The sequence below is a fragment of the Sciurus carolinensis genome, chromosome 4 (assembly GCF_902686445.1).
Source record: "Sciurus carolinensis chromosome 4, mSciCar1.2, whole genome shotgun sequence".
Taxonomy (NCBI): domain Eukaryota; kingdom Metazoa; phylum Chordata; class Mammalia; order Rodentia; family Sciuridae; genus Sciurus; species Sciurus carolinensis.
The window spans coordinates 157,863,092-157,885,754 of NC_062216.1; the positions used below are offsets into that span (position 1 = coordinate 157,863,092).

Below are 22,663 nucleotides of genomic sequence, written 5' to 3' on the forward strand. Positions count from 1 at the left end.
AATAAAAATAAAGATTTCAGAATTTTTTAAGTATAATGTATAGTCATATTAATGTTATTTTAATGAGAAAATGATCCAATTCCATTTGGACACCTTAGGAATACAGGTCAAATGGAATTCAAGGACTCTCCGAGTACTTCATTTACATCTTTCCAACACCAGTACAAACAAAAGCAATAAAGTTGTAACAGTGTATTAAGTTTGCAAAAATATCCAGAAAATGTGAATTTCATCATTCAGGTTAAGATTATCAAAACAGTAAGAAAAGGATACAACAGAAATAAACACAAATTTACTGGAAAAGGAATATGATTTGATGAATAAACACACTCATTTACAGCTCACTTGATTAAGCTGTTTAAGGGAAAAAGTTACAATCAAACCTTTGTCAACTCCCTCTCTTCACACCATTCCCAAGGATAAAGAAACTAACCTGATGTGTGAAATTTAAGGGCCTTCATTACATCACTTTAAAAAGTAGGGTGGGTCACTGAAGGGGATCTTATCCTTAGGTCTCTTCATCCCATGTGGCTGAAGGAGGAGGCTGAGTTAGGTCCATGGAGAAAAGCTCAATCACTTCTCTATTGCTATTGCAACCTCTTCCCTTCTGTCTTCCCATGCACTAGCCAGCTGTGACATTCAGTTTGGAAGTTAAGGTACAGAAGAGGCTCCTCAGGAGCTTTGATGCTTTAACCCAATTTCTCAGAGCTGGTGCCCAAAGTTTCTGGGAACCACCCCAGCTAAGGTTCCTCTGCTTTCTTTTCTTAAAGTCCCTAATGTGTTTTCTGGCCTCAGGGATCCTACGAGGTGGTTAGCAATGAATTTGAAGAATTCTGATATCACAGCTTTGATGTTTAACATTGCACAATGGGCAATGTCAGATTCAGGGCAAGTGAGATTACTGGAGGACCAATGACAGAATCAGTAAGGTGATCTTCTAGTTGTTATCTTGAAGACAGGATGAGTTTGCTTAAAATGCAAAATGCAAAAACTTAGAAATACACAGAAATTTTATTTAACATACATAATAAGGTTGTCTGAGATATTTTTAAAGAACAAGTAAATATCCTCACAGATACTCTTGCCCCAAATGCAAATTTTACATTTCCAAATAAAATCTGAGTCCAGATAAGCACATGTAGAAACGTGGAAGCCAACTTTATTATGAATTAAATATGAAGATATTTCTTGTTTTCAAAAAGTTTATTGGTGCATAATCATACAGAGTAGTGGGTTTCATTGTGGCATATTTGTACAAGCACAAAACAAGTTGATTAATTTCAGTCCCCAGACACTTCTTATAGAAATGTTACAGATCTTCCTAAATTAGGTCATATTATTATCAATGAAGATCCTTAGTTTTTAAATCAGAAAATTTTATTTCAAAAATTTCTTATTTACCCTTAACTACTGTCCAGAAAAGGCAATTGCAGAAGAACCATAACCACTGATTTTGGCTGGGGAGGAACAAAGGTCTCTGTGCTCTCTTAAAGCTTGCTAGTTAAATGAGGTTGGCAAAGCAAAGGTTTTCTTTCAAGTTTACAGGTCACTCAGAAGATACCCTCTCATGAGGGGAAGCAAAGGCAAGATGGCCATCTGAAGAACCATTTATATATGTATCTTCATAGCTACTGTGTTTTATATTATGATTTAGTAAAATTTAACCTATTAATATTCAAATAACGATGGATGTTTAAATGCATTCTAAGTACTGGATAGAATTTAAATAGCACCAACATAAAATTCTTTTCAAAACCATACCCTTGAAAGTACTCTTGTTCCACAAGACAACTTTATGATATTCTGAAGAGAGAATTACGATAGATTTGGAAGACAAAGAAGGTGGAAGATAAAATTCTGGGCCTTCGGTAACATAAAGTTTAAGGACAAATGAAAGATTAGAAAAGAAAAAGCCTACTTGCTTAGCAGTATGCAACATTAATAGACTCTTACATTTGGAATAAAATAAGCAAGAGATTAAATGAGCACCGATTTTTAAATACATCACCTAGAACCGAGACTTAAAATAGATTTAAAAACAAAATTTACTTAATAACAAAATTAATTAATTTTAATAGTAGAGGAGAAAGCTAACTTCTTAAATGACAAAGAATTTAACTTGATAATTAAATGGTCATCCAACTATTTCAGATAACAGGGAAGTTAAGACTTCAGAACATTTCATAAAAAGAAAAACACTGAAGTGCTAAGGATTCAAAGGAAAAAGAGCAGAGGTATATCATACTTCTTAAAAAAAAACCCTCTCAGCTTCTATTAACTATTGTTTGACAGTATAAGGGCTTGTACAAACTCAATTATATGATTTATTTATTATAATTACCATAATTCACAGGACATCATTGGAAAGGTTAGACAAATAAGTTACAAAGCTGAGAAAACAAAAGGGAAAAGAAATGAGGTTGGAAAAAAATTCCTGAAATACAGCAAACAAAGTGTGTGTGGGGTAGAGGAGAGGAGAAGATTGTGGTAGAAAGGGAATAATGGAGAATAGGGATATTGGTGGAATTAGATAAGCTTCCTATCATAACATTAGTCTCATGGAATTGGTCATAGTGAAAGGATATCCATATTTTAACCTTAGTTTCTTGTAAATGGTTACAGCACTAGAGTACAGATAAACCCCAAATTCAGGAAGTCTTCAGTTATTTCTGTATATGAATATAGGAAAAGGAAAATACATACAACTTCTAATATTTTATCCTGTGAGAGACATATCATCACACCTTAGTACAAATCTCATAAAACTTGATAAAAAAAAAAAGAATAATTTGGCCTGTGTTCCAAAGGATGCATTCCAAAGGGATTTGCTGTAATGTTTCCAGTGATGTTGCTTAGAAAATTGGTTGTTTTGCTATATTCTTCCTTAGACGTCAAGTAACAGAGTCTGGTTTGTTAAACATCAAAAAGAAGTGTCCAATTTCTAATCGCCAAGAGACAAAGCTACTGGTGGTCTAAGGAGGACATGAGAGACCTCAAAACTAAAATCTACTGAACTGTGGGATTTTTTTTGGCAAGTGATAACGGCAGTTTGTCCAACATAAGTAATGAAGAAGAGAGAAGGCAGCCATAAGTCTGATGTTCCAAAAAATCACGTCTGTATTTGCGTCACTGGAGAAAGTGTGTAAAGAAGCCACACTAATGAAATTATGATGGCAGCACTAATGGTTAAATACTAGTTTCTTATATCACAAAAACTGTCTGGAGGTTTAAAGGCCTGCCAATATTTACATATATTTGTTGCTGTGTTAATGAAAACCAAGCTACTAAGTCTCTTTATAAACCATGTTGAAATTTTCAAAAAGTTTTAGATTAAAAGAAAATTCCTATTAACAGATAAATGATTTTCCTTTTTTAAAATAACAAAACAGTGCTCCTTGTATTTTATTTTTTCTCTCATTTTATGAGTTTGAATTCAACAATTCAGTTATGAAAAATGGAAAATATGAAGTTTTATCCCTATCTAGAACAACAATAATAATAATAATGAGCAGGAATTTGAAAAGATGCTATGGGTTGGAAAAAGGCAGTCAGTCCTTCAATCAGGCTCCTTTTACTTTAATTTAGTGAAATGCACTCAACCATATCTTTGCCTTTAACTTTCAATAGTGCTATTTTTAAAATAGGCTGCATTTTATGAAATATTTTGTAGGGTATTATATTTAGGACAAATTTTTCAGATAAAATATTATGTAAAATAGATAATTATTTCCTGAACAAATCATAACACAAAAAATACCCCACATACTTAACGATCTTTTCTCCATCTATAAACTTATAAGGAAGGCATACAAAATTAACTTAAACAAATCTCTTCATCATTATAACAAGATAGCTACCAAAAAATGTAAAGTTTTATTTCTAAAGACTTGGATAGATTAGAAAATGCTACACTCTGATACTGTTGCTATCAAGGGTTGAACTTCAATATGTGAGTCAAAAAAATTCATAAATCTTGACTAGTATTATACACGATGGTTTCTTTGAAAGCTAACAGTAAATTATTCCTTTTTCAGGGATTATCCCAAAAGATGAGTTTGTAGTAGAAATACTTTCTTATGGACTGCCATCAGATTTCTTTAAGATGAAGAAACAATTTGCATGAAAAAAATGAATGCAAATGAAGATGGCCCAGTGGTGGACAGCTGTAATCTCAGCAACTCTGAAGGCTGAAGCAGGAGGACGGCAAGTTAGAGGCCAGCCTTGGCAATTTAGCAAGATGCTGTCTCAGTAAGTGAATAAATAAATATATAATAGGGCTTGGATGTAGCTCAGAGGTAAAGCATACCTGGGTTCAATTTTCAATACTGCAATTTAAAAAATAATAGATACTGGTCATGATCAGAACCCTAGCAAGTTGGCAAGGCAATTACTGTTGCTTTATTCATAAAATAAATAAATACATTTAGAAGGATATCTGTGCCTTTTAGGGATAAGGAACTATGAAGAAAAACATTTAAGAAAATTATTTCAAAAAGTAAGGAATCTGTTGTTATGAGACAATTAAAAATAAAGCTGCATCAATTTTTCCATATGACTAATTTACTCCCCACCAATATACTTGTAACATGTTAAACATCAGGACTTAATGATCAAAAAAAGCATATGAGTATTGCATTTGCATTTTTTTACATTTGCAAATGCTCCAAGTATTTGTTGACTTAAGAGTATTTGAGGTTGTGGAAGACTCCTTTTCCTCTCCTCTTTTAATGTAAAAACAGTATCTAAAATGAAAAGATTTGCTTTGATATGCTAATTAACAACACTCTACATATACCTCATTTTGCTCAAATGACATTTTCCTACTGAAACATGAATTAGAATTTTTTTAATTTTATTATACTTTTACTTTCTAGAAATAAAAACCTCAAAAGAATATTAACAGAAATTATGGAATCTGCTACTTGAATAAAGAGTGCTATAAATTCAGATGGCCTCCTGTTCAGTTTTTGAAAACATTACTGGTACTGAAAGCTTGGCCCTTGTCCCCGATGCCAACCCAATAAAGGAGGACATGGTTTGGAGAAAAAGGAAAAAAAAAAAAAAACAGTTTCTATTGCTTTGCTAGCAAAGAGAAACACAGGGGACTCCTGTCCCAGAGGCTGTGATTCTGCCCATCAAGGGGAACAGGGTTTTTTTTTTTAATAGGCGATTCAAAGGCTACATTCCACATGTTCTCTGTCCAAGTTGTGATTCACTTGTTAATTTGGGAGACAGTCATTTCTGAGATCTTGTGGTGCCATCTCCACATCTGAATTACTTTGTTTCTGTGGTGGGTATGTGCTCAAGGACAGATAACTCTGCCTAGGATGGGAAGAAAGGTAATCCTGTTTCCCCTGAGATTAGGCACAGGGAGAGACTAGGGAGGAGGAGGAAAAGAAAGAAATATGTCCTTTTAAATATAAAAGTGCAGAGCAGCAAGGGTTATATTTAAAGCATAAAGCAGACCACTGTTACATTACTACATGTTCAAGAGGATTTAAAGAAGTATCTACAAACACAGCAACAAAACTACGAAGAACTCTTAGTAATTGATTATAAAGTTATTTAGCAATTTAAATAACAGAATATTCATTTCTGAATTAATTTTCCAACAGTGACAATGTGTTTAAATAGGTGTATTATGATTCTCTCATACAATGCCATTAGGAATCTATAGGCCCCCTTTTAAAGAAAGACGGGCAGGATTAGGCATTCCCTGTGGCTACAGAATCACAATTAAAGCCAGAATCTGATCACAATGTCGACAGCTCATGGTCTAACCAAATAACTAAATAAAAATCATTTGTGAACTTGGAATAGAAAAAAGAAAAGAAAATCTGGGATATTGCTCTATATTATGAAAAATTTGAGTAAACAATATGTAGGTCTAAAAATACAAATTGTCCTCCAAACCAGGAATGCCCGCCCCCTTATGAATGCTTACACTATTTGAGATCCTTGTCAGAGAGTGGTATTTAAACTGAGTGTGGTGGCACATACCTGTAAATCTAGCAACTCAGGAGGCTGAGGCAGGAAGATGACAAGTCAGAGGTCAGCCTTGTTGACCTAGTGAGACTTTATCTTCAGATAAAAAAGGGCTGGGAATGTGGCTCTGTGGTAGAGTGCCCTGGGTTCAATCCCCAATGTGGGGAAAAAAAAAAAAAAGTGTAGGGTGGGGATGGATGTGGTACTAAAAATACCTTCTTCAAGTTCAAGTTCCTGAAACCTTAGGCATTTCTCTCTCCTGATGTAAGCCTGTTTCCTTACTATAGCACATTTGCTTCTCTAGTCCTTACTTTCCCCCTCATTAGCCAAAATCTTAGACAAAAAATAATAATAATAATAATAATAGTAAAAGTGAGAAGCTCAATAGTTCTAATAAGAGTAAACCTAAGAAGGGCAATTCCTATGGGGTCCCCTCTTGCCCCTGCAGGAAGCTCTGTTCTCTTTTCTTCTCAAATAAATCCTACTCTTTTATGCTAAATAAATAAATAAATAAATAAATAAAATCTAAGGAAGTTAACTACTTAAATTTAAATGGTTATTATTTCTTCCTCACCAAGTTGGAAAAATTTTATGTAAGATTCCTTACTTCTGGCAGAGGTGGTCAGTGGTAAAGGAGAGAAAGGCACTGAGAAATCGAAGATGGATAATTAAAAAATGAATATCGGATCAGAGTTTAAAAACTATACCACACATTTCAGAAAGCGTAACAACTGCTAATGCTACTGTATGGTCTCAGAAGCCTCCTTAGGAACTTAAATAGTAGAGCGCTGTTCCTTTTGTCACAACTTCCAAAGAGTTAAGGAGTTGTTTAAAGGATTTGGAATGAAAGATATGAAGTTCAGAGTTAAATTATTTTTCTGCTAATACCCTTCATTTGTTACAATTTGTGTGATTTAAAAGAACTTCCTGTGTAATTTAAAACTATTATAAAGCTAATCTACAAGTTCCCTCTTATGTGTTTGCTTGCTTGTTCTTCTGTCTTTATTTCTTTTGAGCGGGGGACAGATGAATAATAATATGGTGAATTTAAGGCAGATGAAGTAAATTTTATAGGAACTTAGAAAAATAAAAGAAACAAGAACAAAATATCTTGGCTTAAAGGATTATTTTAAGAAAAGCCATCCTACACATCTAAATTATTTTTTAACATGTTGTTTTAGTTATATATGCCAGTAGAATGTATTTTGACATATTATACATACATGGATTATAACTTCCCATTTTTGTGGAGTTACACTGGTTGTGCATTCATATATGGACATAGGAAGGTTATGTCTAATTTATTCTATTATCTAAATTAATTTAACTACACCACCAGTGATACAAAAATATGATCTGGAGAATAAGTTCCTGAAGAAATACATTCTCATCAAACACACTTTTATACTAAAGAAAATTTAGTATAAAATTTAGCATCCTATATTTATTTATTTGACAAATTTAGCATCCTAAATTTATTACCTTATCAGTTATTTTTTAAAGATTATTTTGCATTTTCATGTTTCTTGTGTTTCACTTACTCTCCTTTAAAATTATTTTTCACTTAAGTTAACTTTTTAATTATGTAGTACCAAAAAAAAAAAAAAAGCAAAGAGCTTAAGTGTATAGTAGCCAAATATCCATCTATAGTTCTAATGGAGACTGGTACCTGTGTATGAACACCAGTTTGTTGATAGGTGACTATTCTTCAAATATGTACTAAGGTTCACAATTCAAAATGTATTTTCCAGAGACATTAGGCACCATAAACCAAAAAAGTTATGGTAAAAAAACTAGTTTCTGAAAACAACTTATTCACAAGTTAACACTTTTATGTACCTAAGGACAGCTATAATAAAAAAGATATCATATTAGTATTAAAATATTCTGAGCTGTATGACTGGCAACAGTGAAACTTGTGAAGAAGAACAGATGAGGAATCAAGGGAAACACAAATGATATTACTTAATAAATATGGACAACCACATAACTTAGTACTACCTGCTAACTACATGGCAAGTACTTTTCTACCGTCTTCTATTGTTATCACATACCAGGAAAAGCAAGACTATAAAATCTGAACTTAGCGGTATAATTGTTTACTGCTAACAAACATTCATAATAATTTTTAAAAGAATAATCAAATACCTAAAAGGGCAAATAAATAATTTAAATTAAACCTAAGATGAAATTTGTTCAGACTATGACCTGTTCGGGGCTCCCTAACTTTCAAGGCAACATGTAGAGGATTAAAAAGGCAGCCAAAATGATTTTAAAAAATCATGATTTGTAAAACTGGCATAATAATTCATCACACATGGTTTCCTTAGAGGATAGTTCACTGCAGCAGAGAGTAACTAATTTTTATGGTTCTTTGACAAAATATTCTCTGATTCTGGGTTTTCTGGATTGTCAGGCCATGGTTTCTGGATAGTCAGGCCACAGCAAATCATAGGTAACATTGCAGATGGCTAACTACAGAGTTTTCTACTTAGGGGAAAGCTTTATCTAAACCACCTTGACTTAATATATGACAGAAAACAAAGGAAGGAGGAATAATTTTTGGAGGTCACTGGAGTTCCATTTATCCCAACTCACAGTTACTACTAAGCTTTGTGTCTTTATCCACTTATAGTCAAACAGACCTAGTAAACCATTTAGTTGATGGAAAGGATAAAATTTTCTTTCAGAAAATATTCAAAGCTGGCTAAATGAAATTATTAAACAGATGAATGTTAATTTGCATCTTTACATTCATACATATAGAAAATCAAGTCATTTGATATGTGGTTTTTATTTTCAATGAACAGCATATAAAGCTAAAAAAAAAAAAATCACAAAAATTGTGCTCTAATCCTCCAAATCCTCATGTATTAGAAAAGCATTGACCTTGATATTGATTAGTAAACTTCAAGTATTATAAAAGAAATGAAATACATATTATTATGTTCACATAACATTTTTGAAAATGAAAAATGAAATAACTTACAGATGTTAAACTCAATCTGTAACAGTGTTTTTTACAATTGTATTACATATGAACCAGTAACTACTCCTTTTGACTATACATTGATTGATGACAAGGAACCTACTCTGAAGTTTTCTAAACCATGGAAAAGTCACATTCTAGTCATAAATCAAAAAAAGGTTTGAAAGACATTACTCTTACAGTAATTACATCTTGGTTGATATCTAAAGAGCACCCTACTTCATGCTTGATTATAGTTTCACCAGTTCCAAGGTGCATAACCTCTTGATGAACATCTTTAATATTCATTTGGAGCCTCTGTGTCCTTAGGTAATGGAAGTCACATTTCCTCAGGCCAATATCCACTGCTGGCAACAGATGCATCAGAACCACCAGAACCAAAGAGATTATTCAATTCACATTTTAAGCAAGCCAAAGAAAATAGAGCTTTAAAAAAGTCTAAGTGTCCGAAGAGACTGGTTTGGCAAATATGGTTTCAAAAAATACAAGTCATTAGCTTCTTAATGTGGAAGTTGGACTTTCCCAATGCACAATTTATTACTGGCAAAGGATTCACCAAGCTCTGCCAGTAAAAAGGGAAGAATTGTTGGAAAAGTGATCTATGTACACAATTCCAGTTAAGTTATAAAAGCAATATGTAATTTAGTAAAGGCTTGTGCTGCACTATTATGACAACAAACATTAAATCAGAATCAATTATCTGCCACATTTGGAACACAACAGTATTACTCACTGAAAAATCTTGTGTAAAACTTGCTTAAAAAGGAAAAAAAAATCAGAAAATGCCAGCAGGTGTTCCAGGAACTTTCATTAATAACAAGATCCAAATCTGAGGATCAATTAATAGACCATGAATACAGAAGGAACTTCAGAGTTCATATGTGTAAGGAAACTAAGGCCTTGAGAGGTGACATGAACCCAACATGGTCTTACAAAGAATATATGATAAAGTGCAGAAAATATAGCATGTTGCATTTCAGAAATACAGAGTAAAGATTTAAGTACACTCCTATGCATTCAAATTTTCTCCCAGAAACTACTTTCTGGAACTGTCATCATTCTTATGTCTCACAGAGGGCAGTAATCCAGGTGTAACAGAAAAAGGCATGGAGACCAAAGAGCAAAGTATTGCTTATTGCTCTATTAACTGGTACTTGTGAGACAAGTGAAAAGACTGTTGGTTTTTATTTAAAGGGGTTTATATTAATTGAGTGGTTTAAATTATTAGACTCTAAAATAGATTTATAGGTATGTAGTGAGGCAGGACAACTATCAAAGACATTCTAGGGAGGATCTAGGACCAAGAAAGAGGAAATTCTCATGGATGCTTAAGGAGAAAGGCCCATAAGATTCTTGTTCATCCTCATATCAGGAGGAAACCAAAAGATTAAAAAATATGTTTTTAAAATCTGTGGACTTTCCATGTCTTTCTATCTGTAGTCAATGACCACTACATAGATGATCTGCAATATTTAAGCCTTTTATATTAGAGGAAAGGTTGAAAGGGCTTGAGAAATACTTTTGTATTCTATTATTAGAAAGGATGAAGAATAATTCAGGAAGGACATGGGAGAAAATATCATAAGATTGTTGAGGTGCTAGGGGGTACCAAGATGCAAATGAGTAGAAGAATATTACCCTTTGGAAAAAGATAAACAGTATAGACAGAATTATAGATATACTTAAGGAGGGAGAACTCATATTTTTAAGTGAAAAAGAATATAAAGATACTGAAAAAGAAATTAATCATAGTAGTGTCCCCGGAGGTAAGAGACCGTGTAGCACTGCTAATTACCTTTTGAGGGTACAGAGATGCTGACTTTTAGAATCTCAGGAATAGATTTTTATACTGTTAGTATAAACAAGTGATATTTTTCTTAAAGACAGGTTTTGGTTTTTTGACACCAAGCTGCCTTTCTTTTTGATAATGTAAACAATTTCCTAACTGCTGCAATGTAGCTTCTAAAACTCACCTTCAATAACCTATGATAATGTATACAATGGGTAATAAACTACTCAAAATAATATCAATAGACAAAGTATGACTCACTATTCTGATGTCTTTTTCTACAGTAACAACTAAAACTAAATTTTAAGTGGTGGGTATGAAAGAGAAATCTTAGTAGTCCTCTGAAGTTGATAAAAATTGGGAATTTTAATGAAATTTACAATCTTACAGGGAAAGCAAAAACACTTCTCACTAATGATAAGGCAATTTGTAATAAAGATGCCCTCTGGAATGATCTGGAACTAGACTCCTTCTTAGGGCCAGCAGTTGAAAATGTTTTAACTCTCTGAACACTGTTTGTTCTAAGTCACACTCAAGAACCTGAACCAGCTTGGCACAATGAACAACTGATTAGAAGACAAACATGAAAAACAGGAAGGTATACCACCATTCTGGAGTATAGGCACAAAACTATTTAGAATCTTCCATGTGACTGAGAAAAATGGAAAGAGTCAATAGCATGGCTTATATATATATATATTTTTTTTGATACTAGGGATTGAACCCAGGGGCAAATCACTGAGCCACATCCCCAGCATACCCCCCCACCGCCGCCCCCACTTTTTTTTTTTTTAATTTAGAGACAGGGTCTTGCTAAGTTGCTTAGGGCCTCACTAAATTGCTGAGGCTGGCTTTGAACTTGTGTCCTCCTGCCTCAGCCTCCAGAGCTGCTAGGCAGCATCACTGTGCCCAGTATAATGAGTCTCTAACACTTCTGAGGCTAAAGCAGGTGGTACTGTCATCTGTTCCAGTTTCAATTTTGACAGTCACTCATGTTATACTAAAAAAAACAGGAGAAATGGTGTATTTATATGTTGTTTAATAATCACAACCTAAATAATGATGATTAGCAGATTCACGTTAATTTTGAGGGAGACATCTATTTGATCTATTCTTGGGTTGGGCCTATAAAACATTTAAAATTAGTAACTTGAAGAAGTAATATATTTATACACTTCCAGGTGACACCAAGTTGGGAAGGACAGTTTGTATGCAGGATTACATAATTCACTGAAACATACTTATGAATTACCTTTCCGGCTAAAGTGCTAAAGTGAATACAAAGATTAATCAAGACACTGGTCTTCCTCTCATGGTTCCTATTTTAACTAGGGAGATAAAACTAAATAAATTAATTATAGAAAAAAGGCATGAAGTAACAAATACCTTAATAAATAGAACCAGTGGTTGGATAGGTCACTATGGTTAGCTTTGTGGGTGGGTTCAGAATCTGAGATGATTTCATAGAAGCATTCATCAGAACATGTTATATGAGTAAAATTTGGACATATAATAATCAAGAGAAGAGGAACCTAGATTCAGAGATGGAAAAGCATGGAGTTGCTTACATAGGGAAAGATTTGTGGTTTTGTCTGATTGAACAATGGAATTCAGGACAGGGAGCACTAGGAAATAAAAAGTTGGGTAATAAGATTCTGGGATACAGGTTGGCAAAATAAACTAAAACCAATAAAATTGAATTTAACTTGGATGAACTTCCAGTTTTAGGATGGCAGTGTAAAGATATTGCTTCTCTTTGATAATCAGCCCCAAACTATTAGAAATAGAACACAACCTGCAACTTCAATGATTAAGAGACATATATGAACCACAATGTATAAAAATTAAAAGGAGACACCATGAAGAAGCAGTACCTCCAGAACCCTGGAAATGTTTAGGACATAAAAATACCCTCACCTAAGGCTGAAGGGAGGTAAAGAGCTTACAACAGGAAAATCTGTCTAAAACAGGAAAAGTCTAAGACAGATAAAATTGAATCCCTACTCAGTCTCAAGGACACTAGCCAAAAGGATAGAGTTGTCAAATACTACTAGAGAGCGTTTGTTTGTTTTTAATAAAACTAAAATTTTCTTAAATGCTTTAAAGTAAAAAAAATTAATGGTATTTATACAGCTTAAAATATTTTTAAGCATTTCTTACTCAGAAGACCTGTTTATTTATTTATTTTTTTCAAATGCAGTTGATCTAGATCCAAGTTACAATTTCAGAGATTCCAAGAGTGGAACCCAGGAACATGCATGTTAGAAGTTTCTCATTCTGAAAACCATAGCAGGGAAGGCATAAAGGGAATAGGGTCAGGAGTCTCTGTAATTTAAAGTATGGTGGTCAAGGAAGACCTCACTTGGAAGATATTTGAATAAAAGAATTGAAGGAAGGGCAAACCATGATGATATTTGAGGAAAAGTGTTTCTAGCAAAGAAAACAGCTGATATGAAGGCACTCAAATAAGAGAATGCCCATTTAGTTATTCAACGAACATCAAGGAGGCCAGAAAAGCTAGAGCTGAGTGAGGACATAAGATTAGAAAGGTAAAGATTTTTAGAATATTACTATTATTTTGAATATTATTCAGTCATAAAGAAGAATGAAATTATGGCATTTGCCGGTAAGTAGATGAAACTGGAGTATATTATGCCAAGTGAAATAAGCCAATTCTCAAAAAACAAAGGTCAAATGTTCTCTCTGATATATGAATGCTAACACACAATAAAGGAGGGTGTGTGGGGGGGAGAATAGAAGTTCTTTGGATTAGACAAAGTGGATTGAAGGGAAGGGAGGGAGGATGGGAATAGGAAAGACAGTAGAACGAAATGGGCAGACACCTTCCTATGTTCAGACCAGTGTAACTCCACATCATGTACAACAAGAATGGAAAGTTATATTCCATGTATGTATAATATGTCAAAATACATGTATGTATAATATGTCAAAATATACTCTACTGTCATGTATATCTAAAAAGAATAAAAATAAAAAATAAAAAAAGCAAGATAAAAGGTAGCTAAATGGTAGGGAAACCTATCTCATGGGCCTGTAAAGGACTTTGGCTTTCATTCTTAGTGGGATGACAAGCCATATTATTAGAAAAATGAGTTTTTAGTTTTTAGTTGATACACATTTTTTTCTTTCCACATTTTTACTGATGCATTATAGGTGTACATATTGATGGAATTTGTTGTTACATATTCATATGTGTACACAATATAACAATATAATTTGACCGGTATCACTCCTCAGCACTTCCCCTCTTCCCCTCCTCCTGACTCTTGGGACACTTTCCTCTATTGATGTCCCTTTGATTTTCATGATATTTCCCATCCACCCCCACTTTTCATTTCCTTTTTCCTCTCTAGCTTCCACTTGAGAGAAAACATATGACCCTTGACCTTCTGAGTTTTGCTTATTTCACTTAACATAATAGTCTCAAGTTCCATTCATTTTCCTGCAAATGACAAATTTCATTCTTCTTTATGGATGAATAAAATTACAGTGTGCATGTTTACCACATGTTTTTTTATCCATTCATCTGCTGATGGCTACCTAGGCTGATTCCATTAGTTTGGCTATTGTGAATTATACTGCTATAAAAATGGGGAATGCATGTATCACTATAGTATGATGACTCCAATTCTTTTTTTTTTTTTTTTTTTTTTTGCAGTGCTGGGGATTGAACCCAGGGTCTGTGCTTGCAAGGCAAGCACTCTACTGACTGAGCTATCTCCCCAGCCCTCCAATTCTTTAGGATAAACAGAAATGGGTCATGTGGTAGTTCATGCCTATTTTTTTGAGGAACCTCCATACTGATTTTCATACTGGTTGTTCTAATTTACAATCCCATAAACAGTGCAAAAGTGTTCCTTTTTCTCCATATCTTCTCCAGCACAAAAATATTTAAAAGGTCATCTTATAAACACACACACTAACGCTGGAAAGCAACAGAACTTGTTTAATAATTAATAAACAAAAGTAAAAATTGCAAGTGAGTTTGGGAAACTTTTTTTTTTTAAGTAGATGGACACAATACCTTTATTTTATTTATTTATTTATTTTTATGCGGTGCTGATGATTGAACCCAGTGCCTCACGCATGCTAGGCAAGCACTCTACCACTGAGCCACAACCCTAACCTTGGATTGGGAATCTTAAATGGCTGAATAGATCTACACGATAACTAATAGTATCTTCAAGTAAGCATTTAATAAATATCTGTAGAATAACAAAGAGTGATAATCCCCCCTTATTCATAGGGGTATGAGACTCCCAGTGGATGCTCTGTATATAAGCACTGCAATACTGTAACAAGTCAGTCTGATAACCAAGACACCCACAAATTGACTAACAGGTAGTACACAGCTGGACAAATGGATAATTCACATCCCAAGTGGGATGGCATCAGAATGACATGCAATTGAACTTATAAATTATTTCTGAAATTTTTAATATTTTCTGATGGAGGTTGACTGTGGTTAACTGAAACTGGAAGGTGAAACTGTGGAGAAGTAGGGACTACTGTATAATAGAAAGTATAGCCTTTCTCAAAAGATTTCTGGGTGTTCTTATAGATATTAAGTAAATATTCCTGTTTCCTATTTTAGATTGATTAGGCCATAAAAAGTTTTGTGAGTCACTTTTGAAACTTTTTCTTTTATTTGAAAGAGTCACACATTTTTTAACAGTCTATCTTTCAAGCTTAGGCTTTCCTGTGTTCTAGCTTTAAAAATGTATTCACTATATTCATAATCAAATTAACTTTGTTTTATTCTTACTAAGTAAAGAACTGTATATATTTTCATCCCAAAGTCTGTTTTGTTCTGAAATCTAGAGCCCAGGGTACTGACTGTCAATGAAAATGATAACAGTAACAAATCTCCTTCTTCTGTTACACAAAGTAAATGTACTTTTCCTTTCCCTCATTGTGGTTTCTAAATTAGCCAATATACTCTTTCTGGTTATTAAGAGAAATACTTGCTTTTAAAATTATTTTGGTGATAAATAATGCCATGGACAGCCAATGAATCTGTCTTCAGCCTTTGGTATTAGTACTTTTTTTGCTTGATAACAGAATGTTATAAAAGCATTAATTTTTTTAATTAACAGAAAAAATGACATTCTTTCAACCACTAGCAGGATGACCTTTTATAGGCATGAAAAAAATTAACTTCTGCTACTATAGACAACTGCAAATATTTTTTATATCATACCATGTTAAAATCTCTTAGAAAAAAATGATTCTGAAGTCATATAGTATTAAAAGCATTACATTATATGGCCAAAAGACTTTTCTATAAACCAAATCATTGATAGACAAACATCAGAATAAAATACATTTAAAATATTATTTGTGCTAGCAGATGGGGATTAAGCTAATCATATGATTTACCAAATGAATAGTCCATTTCCATTTCTTTCTGATACATCCAAGTTTTGCAGTGAAACTTTGTGTAAAGCAAAACTAACTACATAAATCTATATTTAAACTATGTTAATTTGCAGTGTAATCAGTTTCAATGAGAAAGATGTGACTTCTGGTTACTTTTTATGAGGGTATTAATTAAAATAGAAAAGAATTAAGAGACTAGAAAACTTGGTCACTCGGTTTAGCAGTTTGCTCAGATTGAAAAAATAACAATGAAACCTCCAGGGTTAAGAATTTCAAATGAGGCTGCTAGACAGAGAAGACAGACCAAATTAGCTTACCACTTGAACCATTTTGAGATATCTGGCATATCTTGGATCCTTGGCTACAGTTAAGATATTTTCTGATGATACTTCACTTTCCTGTGGTCCAGAGTCTTGTGTACTGTTCTGCTGTAGAGAGTATTTCGTGTAAATCTTTAGACAATTCACAAAAGGGGTCTATCATGTTATTTACAAGGGATGTTTCTTTTTATAATTATAAGGCAATAAATATTAGAAAAAAATTTCTAAATTTAAATACCAATAATTTAATTATGGGATATATTTCTAAATATCTATAAATACTTAAACTAGGACTTCAGAGGAAGCTACATTTAATATCAACAATACATTATTTCTTAAAATGCAAAATATATTCATGGCATTTAAAAAAATTTAATCCTGCTTTACATGTTACCAAGGTGTTGATATGAAACATGAATTATAGATGGATATATTACTTTAATAAAACTTCAAATGAAACTAATAAAACTATTTGATCTCTCAATTTTTCAATTCTAACAGTGAACTATTTTCAAGGTATCTATGATCTATACTATTGAAACTTCTTATTTATTAAATTAGAGTCCATTTCCATTTCTTTCTGATACATAATAAATTATATTATTCTGACTGGAATGACTATTCTAAATTTTTTAGAAAGCAATGCCTGGAGATTTTGTGGGAGAAAACTCAGCTTCTCAGACAAAATTATTTGGTTTTGTACATTTCAGTTATAGATGGAAATACTGCCCACAGAATGGATAAGACTAAATACTAAAATCTACTTACAATGCGAAATACTGGGTAATGGTCTTTTAGACAAGGATGCTTTTGTCCCACAGGCAGTGCTCACTTCGAATGATACCATGTTAACTGAAGTTGACCACAGCAGAATCTCATCTTCTCTAAGCACCAGGCTGACTACCTGGACATGGTACTTGATTTTTTTCTTTCAAACTGAACATTTAGAGTAAGTTACTTTTGTTAATCTCACTTAGTATCAGCATATAAGTGTTAGGAGGAATTTCTTTAACAAATGAAATCAATTTTAAGTCTCTATGAATATACTAAAATGTAGACAGATCAATATTTTTAAATTTTCATAGTCTTTAGAATTTGAATGTCAGTTGTGTCTTAAGGTTTGCCTCAGATAATTCAAATATAAACTAAACCTGTCAAGAACTCTGAAGCAAAAAAAACATCCAAACATCCTTTAGGTTTCTCCTATTATATAATATTTAAAATATTACAAAAGTGAGTGAGGGGGTATATATATATATATATATATATATATAGTATTCATTTGCAATATAATTAAATATAAAAAGTCCAAATGCTGTTAATTGAATAAAAAATCAAAAATAAGATTCAAGTTTTTAAATTTTATTTTATGGACAAACTCATATAACAGCAGAATGGAGCAAATGAGAACTACATTTCAGTCATTTTTCAACTCTCGGCTGTTAACTTTTGCCTAGTAATCAAGGCTTCAACAAGGTTTAATTAAGTAATGTCTTGCACCTTTGCTTACATGAATGACCTATTAAATCATCTATCGTATCTCTCAACTATCCTTCATTTTATTCTTAATTCCAAACTGTATAACTGGATGCTCTACAGTGACAAGAGCTGAACCATGAAATTAAAGTTGAAGAAAAATCAGAATACAAACCTTAGGTCTTTGCTTATATATAGATTATGGATAGTGATAAATGGATGATTTTTAGGTGCATAATTATTCTTTATATGATAACTGAGTTGATTATACTATCAATGGAAACTGTATAAAGCAAAATTTAAGATCATTTCAAAATATCTGACATAAAATATATCAATTAAAAACAATGAAGAAAAAAAGAAGTTGATATGAATATTAAGAACATGCTGAACAGCCAGGTGCAGTGGCACACACCTGTGACCCCAACAACTTGGGAGAATCACATGTTCAAGGTCAGTCTGGGAAACTCAGTCAAACCATGCCTCAAAGTAAAATTCAAAATGGGCTGGGGATGTGGCTCAGTGGAGAGAACTTGCCTAGCATGTGTGAGGCCCTGGGTTCATCCTTAGTACAGGAAGAAAAAAAAAATAGCATGCTGAACACAAAACTTCATCACAATTTTTTTTTAAATCCAGGAAGCCAACAGAACTTCATAAATCCTCTTAATTATTACACAATTTTAAAATAAAATTGTCAGATTTAACAGGTGATTACTGAAAAGCAGCTGTGATTATTGGTAATGTTTTAGACCTTAAATAGGCAAGGACCAACACACAACTGTATAAAAGTTCTAAAATACATATTACAGATTGCATTTTTAATAGCACCTGAAAAATTAATACTCCGTTAGACAGATACCATTTAAAAATATTAAATGAACATATGACAACTTTACGCACTAAAGAATGTATATTAGGTAGAATGGAAATATTTTCTTAATACTCTTTACAGATGTCTTACTTTAGAAAAAGAGTGGTCTATATTTAATTGAGAAAACTTGTAAAAGTTAAATTTCTGTACAACATTTGGATATCCTCTTAAGTATTATATTTATATTCCAGTGGTCATAATGAAACTTATTAATTAAATGAAGGTTAAATTCTCTAGTAGCTAATTGTTAAGGAAATGATCATCTAATCCACAGCACACACCTTATCTAAATATAATGGCTTATCTCACAGCGCCTTGTACCACACGTTTATATATATAATGGATTAAACACAGTACTAGAAATAGTATAGTACAGTGTAGTAGGTAAGAGCTAGAACTCTTGGCACCAGACTTCCTGGGAGAAAATTCTAGCTCTTGCATTATCGTTTGCCCTAAGTACTTAACCTTTTTGTACCTCTGTAAATTAGGACTGATAATACCATATATTGTCCTTCAGTATTTATGGGAAATTGGTCCCAGGATGACTGAGGATAATAAAATACATGGATGTTCAAGTCCCTTATATAAAACGACATAGCATTTGCATATCTACATCCTCCGGTATACTTTAATACATTAATTATAATACTAATACAATGTAAATGTCATGTAAATAATTGTTGTAATGTTTAGGGAATAATAACAAGAAAAATCCCTAAGTGTTTCATATAGATGTAATTGTTAAAATACTTTCAATCTGTAATTCGTTGAATCCAAGGATACAGAACCCATGAGTACACAGGGTTGACTGTATTTGTGTTTCATAGGTGTCTTGTGAGAACTGAGATAATTTATGAAAAGCACTTATGCATGCCTGGATACACAATGAGCACTCTTTGTTAGCTATTAACATTATTATCAACATCATCATGATCTAAAAAATACCCCATGAAAAGTAACTCTCAAAATTTAAGAGCTACAAATCGCCTAAGGGTTTTGTTAAAAAAATAATTTTCTGGTGGTGTATGGTCATATCTGTAAACTCAGTGACTCAGAAGGCTGAGGCAGGAGGATGGGAAGTTTGAAGCCAGTCTTGACAACTTAGCAAGAGCCTGTCTCAAAAAAAAAAAAAAAAAGACTAAGCATATAGCTCAGTGGTAAAGTGCACCTGGGTTCAGTCCCCAGAACAAACAAACAAAAAAGTAGACTGATTCAGCAGTTAGGTGGTAGAGGATGAGATTCATTTCTAACAAGTCTTTAGGTGATGCCCAGGCAGCTAGTCCTTGAACATATATTGAGGAACAAGAGGGATACCAGGAACTATTGTTAATTACATTTTGTATGATAAAGTAGAATAAAGGAATTAAGAAAAGCATTATGTAAGAAAATGTCAAAATTTGCTGAGCACAGTGGTACACACATGTAATCCCAGCAACTCGGAAGGCTGAAGCAGTAGGACTGTGAGTTCAAAGACAGCCTCAGTAATTTAGTGAGGCCCTAAGTAACTTAGTGAGACCCTGACTCAAAAATAAAATATATTGGGCTGGGGTTGTAGTTCAGTGGTAGAGCACTTGCCTAGCATGTGTGAGGCACAGGGTTTGATCCTCAGTATCACACAAAAACAAATAAAATAAAGGTTAAATTCTAAAAAAATAGTTTAAAGATAAGATATAGTTTTAAAAAAAGGAAGTGGGGATGTGGCTCAGTGATTAATTGCCTCTGGGTATAATCCCTGCTACAAAAAAAAAAAGGATAAAATTTCTCAGAGATGGTCAAGGAATTATGGAAGAGTAAAAGGACATGATGCGTGGGATTCATTTCAGCAAAAAAAAAAAAAAAAAAAAAAAAAAAAAAAAAAAGAAAGATAAAGTTGTGATAAAATCTTAACTGGTGAATTTGGGAAATGGGCTTTTGAGTATTTATTGTATTATTCTATTTTTGTGTTTGTTTAAAATTTGTATATTAATAAAACACTTAAAAGTATATTTCTTAAAAGAACTCAGGAACATTTCCATACTGAACTTGAAAAAAATTATATTCAAGGTTCTTCCTAGTCCGTATTGATTGATTCTTTTTTAGAGGCAAAGAAAATATTAACTTCAGGAAGCCCTTCATAATAACAAAAGACATAGTAAACTCATTAATCTGTACAATTAACATGTTAATAATTATAATTTAAAAATAAAAAGGAGATATCCTAACCTAATAAAAAAGACTCCTATGTTAAAAAGAAACAAAAAAACAAATTAAAAAATTAACAGCTTACTTTTCTCTTCCTCAAACTTCATTTTTATTTTATAATTTTAGTATTAAAAATTTAACATTTTTATTTAACTTTTTCCTTTCAACCTGCTACTAAGGTCTATCAGGTTCAACCAAGATCTGCTCATACTTCTTGCCATTTAAATACTTACCTGTGACATCTCTGAAGTAGTTTCAGAATGTGATCCATTTGTGACACTTAAAGGAGATACTTCAAATGAGACATCATCTAGGCCCGGGATAGATGACAACTGAGAAAAGCAAATTAGTGTTGGTACATGAGAATGATCCTAGGTGTATAAACAAATACTGTAAATTTTTAGGTGTGTGTTTTATTGAGAGTTGTCTTGAATTTTAGGCTTATGCAAGTTTTATGGGCTCATAAAATCTCAACCTGAATTTTCCAGGTCATAAACTAAACTGAAAGACATTCACTAATAGAATACTTTTGAAGAATTTCCCAAATGTAATTTTGCTTATAACCATTCTTTGCCCAGAAATTACTTTAAAATGTAGAGATTCCTGGTATAAGGACTAAGAACACAGGTTTTAGAGTCAGACTGTCTAAGTTTAAGTCCTAGTTCTACCACTCACAAGCTATGTGCCTCAATAATTCTTACCTATAAATTGGAAATAAGAATTTACAAAGTTGTTATAAAATGACCGTTATTTTAAATACTTTGTTTTCAAAAAGTGTTCTATAGTACAATTTAAGCTTTAATTATCTGGGATACAAAAACTCTTGTCTTTACATCTTAATGTATGAAACAGAAGTTTTCCTTTCTTTAAACATTTTTTTTAATGTCAAATACAATATTGCATGCCTGAAGTTCCAGCTACTTGGGAGGCTAAGGCAAGAGGACCCTGGGAGTCCAGGAATTCAAGGTCAAGCTGGGCAACATATAGCAAGACACCATCTCAAAATAAATAAATAAATAAATAATTCTTCAAATGCTACTAAAATGCATTGTTTCTGATGCACAAAATATGGGTATGATTAACCATCAGTTAATTGTTCATAATTAACACCATTATGAACACAATAGCACAATAGTATTTCAACCTAGAATGGTTAAGCATTTCAACCAGAAGTTAAGCACTTCAGGTTACATTTGTAAGATCTATGCAAAAACTTGCCTGATTTTATCCTGGTAATCAATGATACATATTTGTCAGATGTCTGGGTAACTTTGAAGATTAATTCTATGGCCATGGAAATAAATAAAGTTACTTTATCTACATGGTAACATACTTTGTGACCTTGGATTCCAACTTCTTGAGAATACCCCAAGTATTAAAATAAGATATACAGTCATAATAAAGAATAATGAAAATATGAATGGTAATAAGATCTCAAGAAGTAATATTCATTGAGAACTGTTGAGTGAAGGCAGTACTTAGCATGGTGGCTATAGCCAAAATAGTTTCAAGTGAGTATGGCTGCTAGGAGAACATCCTGAGCATGTTCAAGGCCAGGTATTCTAAATTTCTAACCAGAGAAATATTCTAAAAGAAACATAGTCGCTGAAGTTCACTGAAGATGTAGAAAGTACAAATTAGATATTCTGATC

General features: G+C 32.8%; 1 protein-coding gene across 2 annotated transcripts in view; it reads right to left on the reverse strand.

Moving 5' to 3' along the window:
- The window catches only part of Washc3 (WASH complex subunit 3), a 51,955-nt gene that overhangs the window by 13,962 nt on the left and 15,330 nt on the right, over positions 1 to 22,663 (reverse strand). The window contains exons 4-5 of one of the 2 annotated variants that reach the window (XM_047550513.1): positions 21,245 to 21,343; positions 16,481 to 16,588 (exon numbers count right to left, since the gene is read on the reverse strand). In XM_047550513.1, the coding sequence (XP_047406469.1) occupies positions 16,481 to 16,588; positions 21,245 to 21,343 (207 nt within the window). Of the gene's footprint in view, positions 1 to 16,480; positions 16,592 to 21,244; positions 21,344 to 22,663 lie in introns of both variants that reach the window. The other variant, XM_047550512.1, reaches the window with a different exon arrangement.